Raw genomic sequence first — 19,158 nt, forward strand, 5'->3', positions numbered from 1 at the left:
GGGGCTGGTTAGCTTTTCACATAACTAAAAATGACAGGGTCATGAAGGAGATCTATTTCCAAGAAGAGCAAGAAGTAGTAGACATCAGATAATCTGAAAATAACTGAATCCCAAAATGTATAAACATAAGCATGTACAGAAACGTGAGCTCACCCAAAGTTGAAACAGATGAAAACATTCAAACAATAGAAAAGTCAGCCACATGTACCCAAAAGGCAAATAATAAGATGAGCAAGTAGCTGGTAATTGAGGAAAGCCATAAACTCCCTCAGGTCTCCTGTTTGCACCACAGCCAGGCAGGTGTCCGTGGACATCCACACCTGTGCTCCAGATGGACGTGCCTGTCCGATTCCTTACCTCGTGGCGGTCACCGGCCGGGATGTGCGAAGGCCTAGCTTCCTCTTCGAGGGGCTCAATCACGGTCACCTCTGCAAACTCCTCCACAGACTCTTGAAACTCCGGTAAGGACCTCCGTCCGTAACGCTTCCCACCTCTAACATATTTGGGCTGAGCTTCTAGGGAGCAGTCTGGGCAAGGAGACAAGAGTTGAGGCCACATTACATGACAATCTCAGCCCTTAGCTGACACTCACAGCCGTCAGACGCAGCCTCTTATACCAGCCCCAAAATAAACCACCACCATTTGCCAGTTGTGGTGGATGTGGGTGGGTGTGAGCCGCCAGGTCAGATGCAGAGCACAGCTTCTAATTCGGAAGGATTTACCGCACCCGAGCATATCTCTGCATGTGTTGGGAGAGATGCAATGCTGGCAGGGAGGGATTGGACTTAAAAGTACAGAATGGCCTTGGCCGGTTTGGCTCAGTGGTTGGAGCATTGGCCTGTGGACTGAAGGGTCCCGGGTTCAATTCCAGTCAATCCCCGGCCCTGGTGGGGAAACATGCGGGAGGCAACCAAATAGATGTCTCTCTCCCATCGATGTTTCTCTCTCCCTTCCCCTCTCTCTGAGAAGCAATGGAAAAAATATCCTTGCATGGGGATTTAAAAGAAAAAGTACAGAATGAAGGTCAGGACAAAGCAAAGGGTCATATTTGTTCTGTTCATGAAGCTGGTGTTTTGCAGAAAAGGGAGAGGGGGCGATCATACTAACAAAGAGACACACTGGAGGACGTCTTGGGAAGTCATGATAAAATAAACACTGTATCAGCGCTGTAAAGTTGGTGTTCACACCCATTAGTTTGAAACACACTCCTCTCGTACCTCCGTGGCTCCTTTGTCAGCCATGCCACTTTCTGATCTATCAGACAAGCAGGATGACAGACCAAAGAACCTGACACAGCAGATCCGAATCAATTAATGACAGCTCATTGCTTACACGAAACCTGGCATCAAGAGCTCATTATAAAATTAAGCTGTGGGATTAAGTAGCAAATGTGAAACTGCATTAATAAAAATGGTGTATTATGTTTTTTCCTTCAAGAGCTTCAGCGTTGTACAAAATAAAGAGAAGTGTGCATAAGGGGAGAGTCATCTCTTGACCTTAAAGAAGGACTTCAGCATTCTAACAGAACCTGTCACAGGTTCAACATTCACCATCATCACCACCACCACCACCACCATCACCACCATCATCACCACCACCACCACCACCATCACCACCATCATCACCACCACCACCACCACCATCACCACCATCATCACCACCACCATCATCACAACCATCATCACCACCACCGTCACCACCACCATCACCGCTACAAACTAGCCTTTCTCTACAGCAGACAGCTTTAAAGCAATACAGTAAATACTTCACTCTATGCCAATGTCATCTAAGATATAGGTGTTCTTTGGTTTTGTTTTGTTTTGTTTTGACAACTTGCACAGAACTAAGAGAATAAACTGCTCCATTAACATATAGAAGACGGGCAGTGCTTTGACTCTCACCATCCACGCAGACGTGGTGTCTCTCTGGAGAACACAGTTCTGCTGGAACATGACAGCCCTCACAAGGTATGTGTGAACTCAAGCATGTGGACTTGCAGATGAGGTGTGTACACATACGGACCAAATGAGGATGGCTGAGTAGATGAGAACGGGAAGAACAAAACTTTTCCTTCATCATCACTGAAGCCATGTTAGGGGTTCGCCACTACTTGGCAGTTTTCCTGGAAGGATGGGTGACCCTGTTTGACTAACTCTGTCCCCCGCTTTTGCCCGTCCTCTGGCAGAAGCTCAGATTTCACAGTGTGGTCAGAAGCATCCTGAAAATGCTCAGCAAAGCTCAGAGTGAAGTACTTATGCTTGCTCTATAATTCCCAGCGATATTTATATCTAGCTTTTTAAAAGTCCCAGCCAACTCATTGTATTAGGTCGAGCGATACTCTTACAGGAAGTATTTAGACATACAAAATTTATACTGAAAACCACATGCATATTTGAAGGTACCTTTTATCAGAAGAGAGTGTGTCAGCTTGTGAGTATTCAGGATCGGCCCAGACACCCGAGCTACTTGTTGGCAGCTGACACCCACAGATGCTAGTCAGATAAGAGGCAATGCAGAACCATCCTTAATTTATGACATATTCTTAAATTTTACTGGCAGACAACAAGATACACCATTAGGGGTGACAGGGGGCTTGGAAAAGATGAAAAGGAAAAAATGTAATGTCAGAAAATGGAATGTGGGATTTTCTCAGGGTGAGAACAGTCGTCGTCTGGGGACAGAAGTGGCCGAGGAGCTCCAAATGCACGTGGCACTTACTTCCAAGGAAAACCAGTAGTGGGGCAAAGCAATCATGTTAAAAACCCACTGTAATTTAATCCTAAACCCACTTGTGGATGGAATGGTTCCTTAGCTGTCTATCTCTCAACACCCCATGCTGCGTGGGGAGTCGGGGCAGAATTGAAACAGCTCTTTTTTTAAGCATTGGAAGATAATAGATTGTGAACCATTAGGAGCCCTGTGGGGTTTGAGTCGATGTATTTTAACTTATTTTTGCATTGCCAGAAACTTTAAAAAAATTTTCACTTAGCCCAGCCGGGCGTGGCTCACCAGTTGAGCATCGACCTATGATCCAAGACATCCCAGTTCAATTCCCAGTCAGGGCACATGCCTGGGTTGTGGGCTCGATCCCGTCAGAGGCATGCAGGAGGCAGCCAATTAATGACTCATTAATCTGTATCTCTCTCCCTCTCCCTTCCTCTTTCTGAAATCAATAAAGATATATTAAAATATTTTTTTTTCCATTTATTTTATTATTATAACTAATTTTGAGCAAATTTTCAGTTAATGTTTTTCACAGAATGTACATACATCACAAAATCAATTTTCAGAGAAACTTATTAAACTGTATAATCATTTGGAGTAGAGATATTAGCACACACAAAAGATAAATGGGGTATTAAGGTTTCTTCATACTGAATTTCCCAAATTATCCATGTGACCAATAAAGAATCGGACTAACCACACCAATGAGAAAGTTACTTCTTGGCCTTATACACTCACACATCCCTCTCCTATTTTGAGCATCCGCATCATTGTACTCACATGATAAAAAGGGGGGAAAGACGGTAAAGGAGGTCCCCAGAGAATATACATGGTCAAAGGCCACTATAGTGTTAAATATCTGAAAACTCTATTATTTTCCTTATCAATCTCAACCAGGCTTTTAGAAGTCCACAGTAGCAGTCCACCAGGCAGGAAGCCTCAGGGGGATTTGAAATCACTCTTACACTTCTAAATGAAAGAATGCCTTACCCTTTTCCTTACTATGCCCAATGAAGACTTGCAAAACTGCATCCAGATGTAACTTACATCGTTCAGGGTTTGATATTGGAACACTTTTATGTATGGATCACTTGATTTATTAAGAAATAAAATAATGTACATCCCATAGCTTCCTTTAACATAAGTGTAAGTAACTGCTCCAATCATGAGCTCCAAGGACAGATGGGAAACGCCAGTGAAACAAACACAATTATAAAGGAGTGCCCTGCTCTCAGTGTTTGATTTCCTTGAACATATATTTATAATTCTACAGGACTGTCAAGCTCCTAGGTCATTTTCCCTACTTCCCCATTTTTCATTTCTCCTATTTGTCATCACTACATACAAATAAAAATGGGCTTTGAAGACAAGCGGAAAAGCCCAGCCTGCCTGGAGGAGTCTTGGACTCCACTCTGGAGAGCTTATAATTAGGTGCATCAACCGAGTAAGGTGACTCGAGGTGATCCTACCTGACCTAGTTGGAAGATCTAGGTTTTATTCCACAAACCAAACACCTGGTTTGATCCAATGTCCTAAAGACTGCTGGAGCGCTAACAGAGCAGGTGAGCAAAAAAAAAAAAAAAAATCTAATTGAAGTTCAAAAGACACAACAAAACAAAACAAACATTCCTTCTAGCCTGAGAAATTAAACAAGATCTGGGTGCTCAGACACCACATTCTTTACTCCATATCTCATCTGTCCCGAGCAGAGGCACCTGTGATAATGTTCACCTTCCAGAATCAGGACAGACCACCATGCACACCTATACTTGTGAACAGAAGGTCCCGTACTTATAATAAAAGAAAAATTGAAACACATCATCAGTGAGAATGACCCTCAGGGGATAAGCCAGCTGCTGGCAGGGAAAACAACAGACACGCACCCACCCCATCCCTTTCCCAACTCCCTCCCTTCCCCCACTCTAATGGAGCAGCACCCTCTCCCAGAATTGACCATGGCCACCAGTGTGGTGCAGAGTGCCACTTGGAATGCTGAGCTCTCCTGATGGCCAAAGGGGAAGCAATGGGGACCCAAGAGGAAGCTGAAATAGTTACCCGAAAGCCTAAACACTGTTTATTCAATCAATGCTCTCTGCAAAGATACAAGCTTAAGACCTGAAATGAAGCAGCATCCACAGCGCGTAGACGGGAAGTTAAAGCTGAGTTTCAAAGATGCACTCAATACTACGCTGGATCATGTAAGTCCTATTTACTGAACACCTGTCATGGGCAAAGCACTATGTTTGTACCTACTGAGGGATAAGATGACTATTTTATCTTTTTTTTTTTTTAATAAAATTTCCCTGTTCCTAAAAATGACCTGAGGCTATTTCCAGGATGAGGAAGACAGCCCTGCCTTTATGGTGCTGATATTCTTATTTTGGAATTGCTCATGCAGAGCCCTGCTGTCTGCCTCCCTTCCTGCCCCATTTAGTCAGCCTGGGAAATCACTCCCAGGACTGCACCGCCTTCCAAAGGACCTCAGCGCAGGCGTACCGCCAGCTTGAGGCTCTCCAAACTACAATTCTGCCGAGCTCACAGAAGTACTGAAGTCTATTTAAAAATAAGAGGGCAAGCCCTGGCCGGTGTGGCTCAGTTGGCTGGGCGTCGTCCCATGCATCGAGGGGTTGCCGGTTCAATTCCTGGTCAGGGTCCATGCCTACGTTACAGGCTCTGTCCCAGGTTGGGAAGCATGCAGGAGGCAGCCAATTGGTGTGTTGCTCTCGCATGGATGTTTTTCTCTCTTCCTTCCTCTCTCTCTCTAAAAATCAATAAAAAATCTTTCAGGGAAAACATGGCAAAAATGAAGCACATGCAAACCTCAGGACGAGCACCCAGAAGCTTCCGTGGGAAAAGGCAGTCGTGCAGCAAATGAGCACCGCCCCGCCCACCGCACATCCCCACCTCCTCACCTACTCTAACCCCGCCGTTACACAGGCATTGCACAGTGAGAGTGCAGCCACACCTGATTTACAACAGAGAAGGGAAAGAGACAGCATCAAAGCGAGACCAAGACAGAGAGATATCAACAGAGACTGAGAGACAAACAGAGATGGAGAGAGACAGAGACACAAAGACAGATTGAGACTGAGAGAGAAGGGGGTGAGGACAGGAGATGGGCAGAGACCCAGAGGCCTACGGAGGGCAGGGGTGAGGAAGGTCAGGAGGAACAGATGGTGGAGGGGATCAAGAGGTAAGGAAAAGTGGGGGGTCATCAAGGAGAGGAGGGTAGAGGTGAGTTGGAGTGGTGGAAAGAAAAAGTGAGGTGGGAGCTGTCCCAAGGAGGGGAGGGGAGAAGAAAGGCCAAGAGAGAATGAACAACATAAAAAAAAATCAGGAAAGCCTTCCCACGTCACCTGCCATCCCTTCTGCCTCCCAATATGCCCCTGCCTCTGCGGGAGGTTGTCAGAAAGCAGGGTCATCACCCCGCACTGTGTGCACACAGCCTGTCCAAGGCAGCAGCTTCCAGGCCCAGGTCGCAATGCTCCCCAGCGACTCCTCTCTCCTGATGCACATGTTCCATTGGAGCTTCCAGATCCTTCCTGGATGCGAGGACGTCAGCTCCTATCAGTCTCAATGGTGCATCTTGCTGGAACACAGCTGCTTCCAGACATAAAGCTAATGGGGGTGGCTAGGAATAGCCTTGCCTGGGAGGGAATTTTAGAGGGGATGGTTAGCACCCCATAAGGGTGCCCAAGAAGGCAACTTTCAGGCCCAGGTCACAGTGCTCCCCAGCTACTCCTCTTTCCTGATGCAGAGATGACTGCAGTTGAAGATCAGTCAAGAGAAAACTCTTCTGAGAAGATAATGATGATCTAGTTGTTTCCCTAGCCTCCTGGGCAGAGCCAGGAATCAGGGAGGGGCACCCACAGGGTTTCCCAGCACAGCAAAGTCAGGGAGAGTCTCACAGCCCTCATTCCCCAGCAAATTTCCTCAACCTCATTTTTTGCAGTGGCTAAGATTAGTGGCAAGTGCATAGTGACGTTACCCAGTCCGTCCCCTCAGAAACCAGAGCTGCCTTGATCTCATGATTCCCTCACTTTCTCTTCCTTTATCTCCCTTCCCTTCAGCAGCGGGCTGATGTGAAAAGGAGACACCAGAGCTCTCAGGCTCCTAGGAAATGATCCCATCGTTCATCCCCCGTTTGGAAACCTCATACACTGAAGTTGAAATAAACTTACAACATCAGCAGAACTCTGGAGTGAACTGCTTCATTGTCAAAATTTTCACCAGCCCTACTGATTTAATTTTAAATAATATGAGTGTTTTTTGCACACACCCATATATCTTTTTAAGGATTGCCTTTTTACCCTTAGTAAAATCATCACAACAATAAGTATTTTCTACAGCACAGTTTAAGAGCTGCTTAGTTTTTGATTAACAGATACATCATAATTTGCCTAACCAACACTTTGTCAAATATTTATTATGCTTGATATATATATATATTTTTTTTTCTATTTTAAATGACTATCCTTATACACAAGACTTTGTGCACATCCATAATTATTTCTATAGTATAAAATCTGAGAGTAGCATTGATTCGCCAAAGGCATTTCTATAGTTTCTGGTGCCTAATGTTTTACATAATTCCAGAAGGTCCTACCATTTTACCTGACCACCATTGGGTGGGAGTGTTTCCTGTTCCCCCTTATCCCATGAACTGACTCCCCACACCCTCCTCTGTTGCTGGTGGTGATAACGGTAAGTGGTTTTATTTTGCTTTTAATTTATGGAGAAATGTTCTGGTCCTCACTGGTAGCATCTCACAGACACCAAGAGAACAGGAGACTAAATTCTTCCTTATCTTACTCAACCAAAGAGAGGACAACAGAACACGCCTGCTGGGCCATCTCTGTATGATAGCTCCTGAGGACAGGAGGGCCTGGCCAAGGCCTCTGCATACAGCCGCAAACACAAATCTTCAATCACTGCCATTCAGGATCTAGCCCAATGTCTGGTCATCAGACCCGTTTCAGTGCACATCAGCCAACTGAATGAAAGGCACCTAGTTATTATAGTCATAGCTTCTTCAAAATATAAGGGAAAAAATTAAAATCAGGATGGTTCCTAGAATTAGGAATGTTTATTACAAAAAATCCAATCACCTGCACCAAACCCATGCCTAGTCTTATTTTTCTAATGACTTGGCTTTTCTGAACCTGAGTTTTCCCTCACCAGATAAACAAAGGAAAGATATTTTACATTAACCATATTAGGAAAAGAAAGGGCTACCTGCATAGTGCGAACACTGACTACAGAAAAGAAATCTAATGCAAGATGCATCAAGTGAGGACAAAATCCCTGGAGAGCAGATCCAGACGGCACGCTGATGCTACGCAGCTACGGCCTGCGCCAGCAGTTCCGTTACAAAAGTCCTGTAGTCCCAGCCGCAGCCGTAACAAATGAATAAACGACTAATAATTAAGTTGATGTCCCTCACTTATTCCAGGCAAATAATTTAAAAACTAAATTGTAGCCCTAGCTTATTTGCCTCAGTGGTTAGAGCGTCGACCCGTGGACTGAAGGGTCCCGGGTTCGATTCCAGCCAAGGGCACGTACCCCAGTTGCAGACTCGATCCCTGGCCCTGGTCGGGGCAAGTGCAGGAGGCAACCAATTGATGTGTCTCTCTCACAATGATGTTTCTCTCTCACACTGATGTTCCTCTCTCTCTCTCTCCCCCTTCTGCTCTCTCTGAAATGCAATGGAAAAAATATCTTCTGGTGAGGATTAATAAAAATAAATTGTACATGTAGATATGAGTGAGTAATGCCACTGGCCATGTTAATCAGTTTGGAATTTACAAAGGAGTCCCTACAACCCCAATCCATTTTTCTGCCCTTATCTGAATTTCAGTATTTTTCATTGTATTGTGGTTATTTTTGCTTTTTAAAGAAGACACACTCTGGCTAGGGAGATACCTTCTAATTTTAAATATAAAGAAAATGTGTCTTAGAGAAGTTATAAATGGCAGAACCCAAGACTATGGAAATAATGGCTTAATTCCATCTCCTCTCAAATACTATTATAGCCTCATTTTTGTATTACTTATATGTAACTGCCTTTTATTAGAGGAATATGACAGCATGTTATATACTGGACATTTGTCCCTAGGAAGCAAAACTTTACAGTGTCAATTTATGTTAGGTAAAAATCTTACAGAAACAGAAAGCTAAGTTTTTTCACAAACTAAGACAATGTCATTTAGATATTAGGAGACAATACAATGAAATCTGGGAGCTGAAAGTATTCTAAGCATTTCCAGCACAACCACTTTTACATACAAAGTGACCACCCACCCACTTAGAAGGGCCAAGACACTATTTCGTAACTCCCGGTTCAAGGCTCTTTCCACCATATCAAGCTGGCTTTTCTACATTATGGTCTGGTACAGCATCTGGGATTTTTAATGTATACAAATCTTAGATGTTATAAAATATCAATTCATGACCCATTCAGTTTCTAAGACTATGTATGGACTATGGCCCTCCTGTGTTTTCAGTCACCTCCCAAAGTCTAGCAGGTCTATTAATAGATACACACACACACATATACATGCATAAATACGTTTATTTAATTCTCACCCAAGGATATTTTTCCATTGCTTTTCAGAGAGAGTGGAAGGGAGAGAGAGAGAAACATTGATTGGTTGCCTCCCGTATGCGCCCCGATCAGGGCTGGGGATTGAGCCTGCAACCGAGGTATGTGCCCTTGGCTGGAATCGAACCCAGGACCCTTCAGTATGCAGGCTGACACTCTAACCACTGAGCAAAGCAGGCTAGGGCAGGTCTATTGCTTTTAAAAGGCAAGACAAAAATACTATAGCCCTCATGGGAGAAGATGAAGTACTGAACAGCTAAATAATGCTGAGGGCACAGGCCTCCCTGTCACTAATGATCAGGTGAAACTTGCTCTTATTAACTCCTTCCTGCTGCCTCTGGCAGCTTCTCAGAATCTTCCAGGCCAGGCTGCACCCACTGAGGACTGGGCTATCCCCGGCTCATCCACCTGAGGGCTAACGCCCTTAACCTAAAGACTCCTGAAGTCACATCCCTTGGCGACACAGTGATAGAGTGTCAGCCTCCTCCTCGGCTACCATCTGCGAGAATATAAACTATGTCCCTCTCCAGGCCTCAATTTGCTCATGGAAAAAATGGCAGAGAGCTTTCCAGATACGGTCTACGATTTAAGGGGTAGTTATCTTCCTAGAGAGGGAGGAGGGTGAATTCGGGTGGCCACTTGTATACTGCATGTAAGTCCTGACACTTCTTTCTCTGTCCCTCACCAGCCAGTCAGCCTGTGGGTGTGGAGTCACATTTTAGAGTGGGCGGGAAAACATCTGAGTAGAAAGAACAGCACGATCCCCAGACACAACTGGAAGAGACAGACAGAGATGGGCAAAGACAGAAAAAGCAGAGATGCTCAGGAACACCACAGGGAACGTGGGAGGAAGGGTCGAGTCAATGCCTCCCATGAGATAGACTACTCTTAAGGCACAGGCTCAAGCCTGGATTTTATCCTGCTGGACCAAATGTCAGAGCGGTGACATAAATGCTGCCCGCAAGCACTCTGCTGCCTCAGTCCACAGGACTGGGGCGGCTCTGTGACCAAGGTGTGCTCCAGCCTACTCAAAGGACGGAGCACACAGCGAAACTGCAAAAATCCCTTCCATGTGTGATCCTGGAAGACTTGTCCAAATTATGGTCCAGAACAGTACACACAGAACTCTGAAATCACCGTCCGGGGCCAGATTCATACACGTTACCTCCTAGCTGCTGGCGAGCTCAGCAAGCCACTCTCTCTGCCCTCATCCCATTATTGAGGTCCCAACACTGCACACCTCTAGGGTGTACTCTTCACATTTGTGGTCACCATAAATCTGTATATTTATTATGACAATTTTCTGGCATGGGACAGTACAGGTTTTGAAGAAAAAGTAGCAAAAGGATTGTGTGGCCTAGTGGCAGGGCTGCCCACCCCCCTCCCAAACCTGTATAAAAGCACATTAAGCCTCCAGAAGAACATGGAACGTATGTTTACGTTACTGTGCTTCTATTAACTGCAAAGAGGTGACATCACCATAGCTGTCTCAGGGCCCCTAGATATTGCACTATTGTTATCAAGATGACAGAAACCTTAAATAAGGAAAAATATAAATAAAATGAGAGACCCCACAAGAACAAGAGTCTGTGTTCCAGCAGTGGTCACCTACAGAAATTCTAATGTTAGTCTTGAAAACCTCAAGAAGGTAATAACCTCCCTCCCAGGCTCACCGTGGACTTCCAGAGAGCTCTGGCAAGCCTCAGGTTAGTGATAACCTTCCTAAGGGTGGTCACCATATGCAAAATGGGGGAGACTCAGTCCAGAATCCAACAGTGCTAAACACAGTGTTCATACACGTGACACAAATCTGGAGCATTTCAGAACTGGATCACCAGCGAGGATAAGAAATGAGTTTCCACCTGTGCTTCGTCTAAATAGGTCACACTGAATGACTCCTTGTAGTGCAAAATGTTAATGATTTCTCCTCAGTATCAAAAACTGGACTAAAGCCCGGCCGGTGTGGCTCAGCAGTTGAGCATCGACCTATGATCCAGGAGATCACGGTTCGATTCCCAGTCAGGGCACATGCCTGGGTTGCAGGCTCGATCCCCAGCAGGGGGCCTGCAGGGGGCATGAAGGAGGCAGCTGATCAATGATTCTCTCTCATTATTGATGTTTCTCTCTCTTTCCCTCTCCCTTTCTCTCTCTAAAATCAATAAAAATATATTTAAAAAAACAAACACCAAAAAACATACATACACCTGGACTACATTTTTGATGTTCTTCTTCTAGAAGTAGGGTTTATTAAGATATAATTTGCACAGAGTAAATTTCATCCTTTTAGTGCATAATTGTATAGGTTGGAAAAACTCATGAAATCTGTAACTACCACCACAGTCAATATATTAAACAGTTTCATCACCCCCCCAAATTCCCTCATACCCCTTTATAATCAACCCCTAGCCCAATAACCACTGATTTGATAAAACTGGACTGCATGTAATACAAATTTCAACACTATAAACTTCCCCTTAGAATTTACCGTATTTCATGAATTCTAAGATACACACACACACACACACACACACACACAGCCCTAGATTTGAACACTGAAATTAGGATGTGTCTTGCAATCAATGGCATTTTACCATAATTGGCAATAATTTTTCTTTTTAGAGATACATAAAATAATAATGTGTTTTGTAATCTAGGGTACCTTTTAAAAACTCAGTGAAATATATTAAAGTCATAACATTTGAATGCTTACTATGGATTAAGCATCCTACTAGGTCCTAAAAGTCCAAAAATGAATCAAATGCTCTCAAGGAACTATCACTTGAGAGGGGGAGAGAAACAATTACAATAAAATGCAATAACGTCTGGAGTAGAGGGTTATCCATTCACTAGGACTAAATAAAATTATCTCTAGACTGGCTACCTTTCTTCTTTTAGGCAAAATCCACCCCTCCCAATTCATATCCTTTTGGCTTCACTGTCCATTCCAGGAGTGAGTTATTGCCACACCATCTGACACAGTGCCTAGAAACAATACAGTTATTTCTCCTACAATTCGCTGTTGTCGTAGGGAAGTCTCGTTTTAGTGTTCAACAGCTGCAGGCTTTTATGATAATATCAAAAGGCAAGTCACTGAAAATAACTGCTTAATCTGTGAAAGGCAGATGCCCCAAATCGTTCAGACATGCTTCGAGGTACCCAAATTCTTCCCTGCACAACTTTTAAAGGGGAATGTAGAGAAGACAAAGTAGTGTCCTTACCTGGTTCCTGAAAGTGCTCTTCATTTGATAGAGTTCTAGACAGGATAAGTATTAATGCTTCTTTAAATTGGTCAAAATGCACCTAAAAACAAGCAATTAAAAATAAATTCAGAATAGTTTCCACAGTCCTAAAGTAACAAGTCCATCTACATACAAGGTACTAGAGCCATCTGTTAGCATCCTGAGAGCCTTGAAGTCAGTCACAACCTGCTTTTATTCCTTTTTTTCCTTCATTTCTCTAAAACACTAAAGGGAAAATGGGCTGATTATTTCTGACACCAAAGTGTCATAAATTTTAATATCAATATTTATTCAATCCTGAGGGGAAAAGCTATATAGCAAAACCTTTTTTATAAATGCAGAAAAAGATGTGTTTTGAACTCTTAACTTTTACTTTTCTGAACAAGACCAGAAGAGAAAGTCATTAAGTTAGATATTAGGAAAACCTTCCCAAGTAAATGATCCACTGTAATGGTGCCCCAAAGATTCTTTTATCTCTTCAAATTTCTAGAAAGAAGTAAGTTATCTTTTGAGGATGACTTGAATATCGTCTTGCCTGGGGCAGGCATGTAATATTTATCTCCCAAGGCCCCTGTGATTCTATAAACAAGGAGGAATCAATAGCAAACCCAAAGGATAAAAGAACCTTGGAAAGCATTTTCCTGAATTCTTAAAAACACAGTTACCTTGACTGAAGTAGGAAAGAACCTGAGCTTTATTTAAGTAAATACCCAGAATACAGATATCACATTGGTTAAAGGTGTAAAATGATTTTCTTTATGACCAGGTATACTTTTCTATAACGTACATGTATGTGATCTCACAGTGGGGCCGGGGGAGGGATGCTATTTCTTCTTCCCATCATTCTAGCTTGATAATGTGGCATCTACTTATACAGAAGCCCATATTAAACACAAAGTTAGTAAGTTTGTAGTCTGTGCTATTATGGGTCTCTTTGGACATCATTACAAAATAGTGTCTAGAAGTTTAAATATAACTGACAGACAAAAAACACTTTCAAATTAAAACTGGAAAAGCAACAAACCTCATAAGTCACCTAAACAATAGGAGAAAAATCACATAATGTCTTATCCAGGCAAATCAAAGCGAAGGAGAGGAATCCATTGAGATTCCAGTCATAAAATTGTATACATTTGCAATTTTCCAGACTCTCCCAAAGTATATATGATTTCCCTACCACATTAGTTTTGAATAATTGGGCTTACATTCCAAAATCATACTCCTTCAGACCATGTAAACTAAAAATCAGCATAATCTATAGAGCCAGAGCAGAAACCTGTCAAGGGAGCCTGGGCCATACAATCATGAAAGGGTTAAAAGATTGTAGAAATGGAAGCTGTGCTAATTAGGTTTCACGGATGACAAATTGCTGAGAAGCCTGGCTGCTGAGAAGCCTGGGGGAGGGAGGAGGCACAGGCCCTGCCGTGTGTGTCCCTGAGTCAGAGGTGGGCTTCAGGCATCCCAGCCCCAGTTCCCAGGGCAAGGCCACCTTCCCAATCAGCTAGTCCACAGACATCACACCCAAGGGCTCTCCTGCTCAGGAGCACTTCCAGGCATTTACTACAGGCTCTGGGTTCCCACCCTGGCTCAGCCACTCTTTTCCTTCTGTGAGCTGGCTAATTACTAAACCTCTCTGAACTTTGGTTTGGTCACCTGTAAAAATGGGGCTATCTAACAACTAATATTTACGATTCATTCAACAAACATTTACTGAGCAGCTGCTATGCACCAGGCACTGTCCTGGCCCCGTGATACAGCCGTGAATGAGTGACCCAAGATCCCTGCTGCCATGGAGCACAAATTCTCAGGAAATGTCGTGGGAGTCAAGCAGGCGCTGTGCTGAGAACACTGCATGCATTTTGTTATTTATACTATCACCTCCATCCTAGCAGTGTTAGGGAGATAAAATGAAAGTTTTGTAAAGTGTCTAGAACTTCCTGGGACTTAACTAGGTACTCAGCAAGTTGAAGTTAATGCTAATAGGTATAGTGATTGGGTGACTGTTTCCACTACTTTCACAGAAAACAGGGCCATATGAGTGTGACCAAGGTAGCTGAGTAGGCAAACTTGGGGTGGGGGTGGGGACCGCAGGGAAGTCAGGAGCCTGCCCTCACGCTCTGTGCAGGTGTCCAGCATCGGAACAAGTGACCCAGTCTGCTGTGTTTGGGGACCCCAAATCTGGTTTCTCCTCTGTCTTAAGATACTAATGGAGATGACCTGAATGAAACCTAAGTCTCTCGTTGCCACAGTTATGAACTGAACAGAAAGAGCCTCCTGTTTCAGAAGGGAAGTGCTCGTCTTGAGACTTAAATCCTTCACACTTGTCTCTGGGGTCTCTGCTGGGTCTTCTGAAGATACAAGTTTTGAGAGAGGTAAGTGGAAAAAGCCCTTCTGAATGTTGTCCCAACAGTTCAATTCAGTGAGTGTCAGCCATGAAAATCACCCAGGGGTCTCTGTACCTCAGATTTACTCCCTCTGAAAAATGACCAAAACCGCTATAATCTGGAAGTTAATTCTAATACACTCCCAAGGCTTTATTATACCACATTTAAGGGAGGCTTAGGTCTCATACGAACTCACCAACTTCTGAGACAGTATCAACCTCATTTATGTGCAGGGTGTTTATCTCTCAGTCAGTGATCCAGAGCACGGCAGACAATCAGGACACACGCAGTGGTGTTCAAAGCTGACGACAGTGCCTTGAAGCCCACAGTCCTCTCAAAGAAGCTGCCACTGAACCAACTCACAAGCTCTTTTTATTTTTTTTAAAGACTTTTTATTGGTTTTGAGAGAGAGAGGAAGGGAGAGGGAGAGACGGAGAGAGAGAAACATGGATGTGAAAGTGGAACAAGGATCAGCTGTCTCCTGCTCACCCCCTACTGGGGGGGATCAAGCCCAAAACCCAGACATGTACCCTGACCAGGAATCAAACTGGTAATGTTTTGGTGCAGGGGACAACACTCAACCAACTGAGCCACACTGACCAGGGCTCAAAAGCTCTATATTCTCACTTCACCTGATTAATTTTAAGCTTCATTATCCTGCTTCTCAACCTGCTACAGATTAGAAACAGCAAATAAAAGAAGGGGTGCTCCAAGGCAAGCACAAGAAATAAGTATGGACATATTGGGAAGGAGGAAAGACTTCTTCCCTCTAACAACAAAAGAGTATAAACTTTTTGTACTTTAACATACTATTTTTAAAAACTATATAAACTATATAAAAGAGGTACATGGCCTCAAAAACCTAATAGGCTGGGATTATTTAGGGTGGGGGCAAGGATCTCTGTGCTGCTAAATAAATCCTGAGGGTATGTATCACTCTCATAGAAGAATAGGTGATAGACCAAGAAGGTTTAAATGATAAGAGAAAAACCTTATAATGCTTAATATACTCTTTGTTATGGCAAGGTGTTAATAAAAAAATTTTTAATCCCCAATGGCTAACCTTTAAAAAAGAGGCTATCACTAATTGGGGTAAGAGATCCAGTTATTAGATCATTTTATTAATGTGGGGTCCTGGATAATACTAGATGAGTGGGATATTAGTGTAGTTCATTCTTTCCTGGGCATCTGGTCATTCGGCTCTCATAATATCCATGTGAGATGGTCAAGGCAGGCATCCCTCCTTAGAATTGAGAGAGAGGCTCAGAGAAGGCCCGTGCCTTGCCCAAGGCCACACGTCTTCAGGTGAAGGAGCTATTTGGAGAACCCAGGCCTTCTAACTGGGCACATTAAAGTGCAGCAACTCACCTGCCCCAGGCTGATCCACCCCTGGTCTAACCTCTCAGGAAATCCCTCTGCTGCTCCAACTCAAACCCTCAACTTTTCACAAAGCCTGTAAGTATGAAGCAGTCCACTGGGGCTTCAGAGGAAGCAAGATCAAGAGATACATAACCTCTGCCCTCAAGGAGTTTCTCAGCTACACTCTAGATTCTTCAGTGTGGGAGGATGGGCAGGGGAAGAACAAAAGAAAGTTTATTAGTAACTACAAGGTAGAATCTGGTAAGTGTTCTGAGACAAAAACAAGCTGGTAGGGGCCTCTGACAGATGGGCACATCCTACTTGGCCAGCAGGGAGGAAAACGAGACATTTGGTGACATCTGACTTCTCTAAGATATTCACAGGCACAGCTTAAAGTTTTCTAAAATGAACTTATAATATATTAAACCCGAAACATTTTAGAAAAGGGTCTATAAAACACTATACATGATTATTAACTCAGGAGTGCTTCATAACCCAACCATGTCTATCCAGGTGACCCCTTCTTCCCCTACCAAAAAAAATATATATATCTAAAAATGCAAAAACAAAAGACCTGGCAAACTGATCAAAACCACTGGAGTGGGGGAGGGCGGGAGGATTGGTAAAGGGGGTCAATTATATACTAACAGATAGAAACTGGACTTTTGGTGGTGAGCATGTTACAGTGTATACAAACAGTGAATTATAATGCTGTACACCTGAAACTTATATAATATTATTAACCAATATTACCTCAATTAAAAAATATTGGAACAGCTTTAATTCTTAAATTGATCTTTATTTGCCTTCTTGCAAGGATATATAGACACTGGACCCTCTACTTCAGACAGAAGTAAATTCCGTATCTTTCAAGAAGATAGTTCTCTAATGGAGGCAGGTGAGTGCTATTTTCCATCAATGCTCATGAATACTGATGTGGCAGAAAAGCCCCTTAGGGCACAACCCAGAACCAAAATGTTAATAAATGCCCTCGATTGCAAAGAATCCTGCATCAGCAGGCTCGCTAAGTTCAGTACCTGGAATTTTTAAGTACCATTTTTTTTTCTCCTCCAAGGGAGTTTTACTATTGTATTACGTTAAAATTCAGAAATTACCACAAATATACAATGCAATTAAATCTCATGCGGTAACAAGCTTCGGAGCTGTGCACACCCAGCTCACCCACTGGCACCTCCACATTTGAATAATAATTGCTGCCATTCATTTTACAAGCATTCCTCTATCTTGTGTGCCTCAAAGGGCAGTTTGCAGCAATGCAAAAATTACGTGACTGACTGAAAACACACATGACATTTAAACTAAATTAACAGGAAGACCAGTCAAGTCTGATATTTTCTGTCATGTGTCACCACCGCTTAATAGAAATTTACCTCATCACTTTTGCTCTCCGAATTTCCTATGAATGCTTTTTTAGAAACACAATTTGCCTCTCTGAAAAAAATAATTTAAGCACCACGTAAGAGACAAATGCTATTTTTAAACCACAAAAGAAAAACTGCAACAGGAAGTAAAATAAGGAACCTAACATTGCATAAAATCATCTCGTGCAATCTTGGTAGATCAAGTGCATACAGTTTCCATATGTGTGCAGGCAGCACTTCAAACAGACCCAAGAGGAGAGAGCTTGAGCCAGCGTTCAACAAAGCGAGCTCATGAAACAAGACAAAGGCCCACGTGACTATCTTCACACTAAGGAGGCTTGTATCCAGTACACAAAGGGAAGTCGATGAGACAACATTCAAAACAGTGTTAGTTGAAATGGGTATAGAAATACAGACTCCTAGGGGAAAATGATGTTTCCGGCGTTATGCAAAGAGAGCTAACACAGAGGAACAAAGAGATGTAGTTTCATAATGAAAGACATAGTTACAAAACGTTAGAGTCTAAGCAAAGCATTTGAGTTATTGTAGCTTAGTGTCATTTACTACAGACAATGTGGAGAGAGGCAAAGGCCTTTGAAGAGGCAAGTTTTAAAAACCTAAAGCAACTGTGTGAAGTTGTGCTCCAAGACTGAGCCAAGGAGCCCTGCCTCTGGTGGAAATAGATGAAACCACCACCACGAGAGTTTCTGGGAAATCCACTCTAAAATTTCTCTGAAAGTCATTGCTGGAAACTCATTATTTCCCAAAGACCCATTCTAGGAGAGAAGAAAGAAGATACAGAGCATAATAGTTAACTGTGTGCCTGGCTCTTTGAAATGCACAATCTAAGTCAACCCTCATTATAATCTTATGAGGAGGGTATTATTTTTCCCATTATACAGAAAAATAAACTGAGCCTCAGAGTATTTAAGATAATATGCCCATATGGCTGCAATTTGGCAAGAGTCAGTATATGAATCCAGATCTGACTTTTAAAGACTGTGCCCCCATAGTATACTGTCTTGATGTGGGGGTGGGGGTGGGTTGAAGGGGGACAGAGAATGAGACTCATTTTTGTGTATTTGGAGTCTGAGGAGGCTATGGAGAGGCAGTCACACTCAGGGACTAGGAAATCTGGGTTTCCATTCTGATGCTGCTTCAAGTAAGCTGGTTGACCTTGCATACGTCACTGTACTTTTCCAAGTTCTGGATTCCAGGTTTCTCTGTCATATAGATGAACATTTAAGTCTAAAAATCTGTGATGGACACTGAAGAACTTTAAGTCCCCTCATCCAGACAAGATGTTACTCATAAAAGTATCAGTGAGATATTGTGGGAATTTAGTGAGCATTCCTGACCATACTTTCTCTGGCGAAAGAGATGATCATGACTGAATAAAGTAGGTAGAAGAGAAAAGCTATTTGGTGCTTGTTCCCAATTCTTGCTGAGAGCACAAGGCCTCCCAACAG

At 43.2% G+C, this 19,158-nt stretch overlaps 1 protein-coding gene across 7 annotated transcripts in view; it reads right to left on the minus strand.

Moving 5' to 3' along the window:
- NIN (ninein) overlaps positions 1-19,158 on the minus strand; it is a 94,870-nt gene that overhangs the window by 61,810 nt on the left and 13,902 nt on the right. For 4 of the 7 annotated variants that reach the window (XM_081147424.1, XM_081147425.1, XM_081147420.1 and 1 more), the window contains 3 exons: positions 12,544-12,625; positions 2,403-2,492; positions 358-527 (listed from right to left, as the gene is read on the minus strand). In XM_081147424.1, coding sequence (XP_081003550.1) covers positions 358-527; positions 2,403-2,492; positions 12,544-12,625 — 342 coding nt within the window. The remainder of the gene's footprint in view (positions 1-357; positions 528-2,402; positions 2,493-12,543; positions 12,626-19,158) is intronic. The other 3 variants (XM_081147421.1, XM_081147426.1, XM_081147423.1) reach the window with 1 other exon arrangement.

Source organism: Miniopterus schreibersii (genome assembly GCF_964146895.1).
Source record: "Miniopterus schreibersii genome assembly, chromosome: 1".
NCBI lineage: Eukaryota > Metazoa > Chordata > Mammalia > Chiroptera > Miniopteridae > Miniopterus > Miniopterus schreibersii.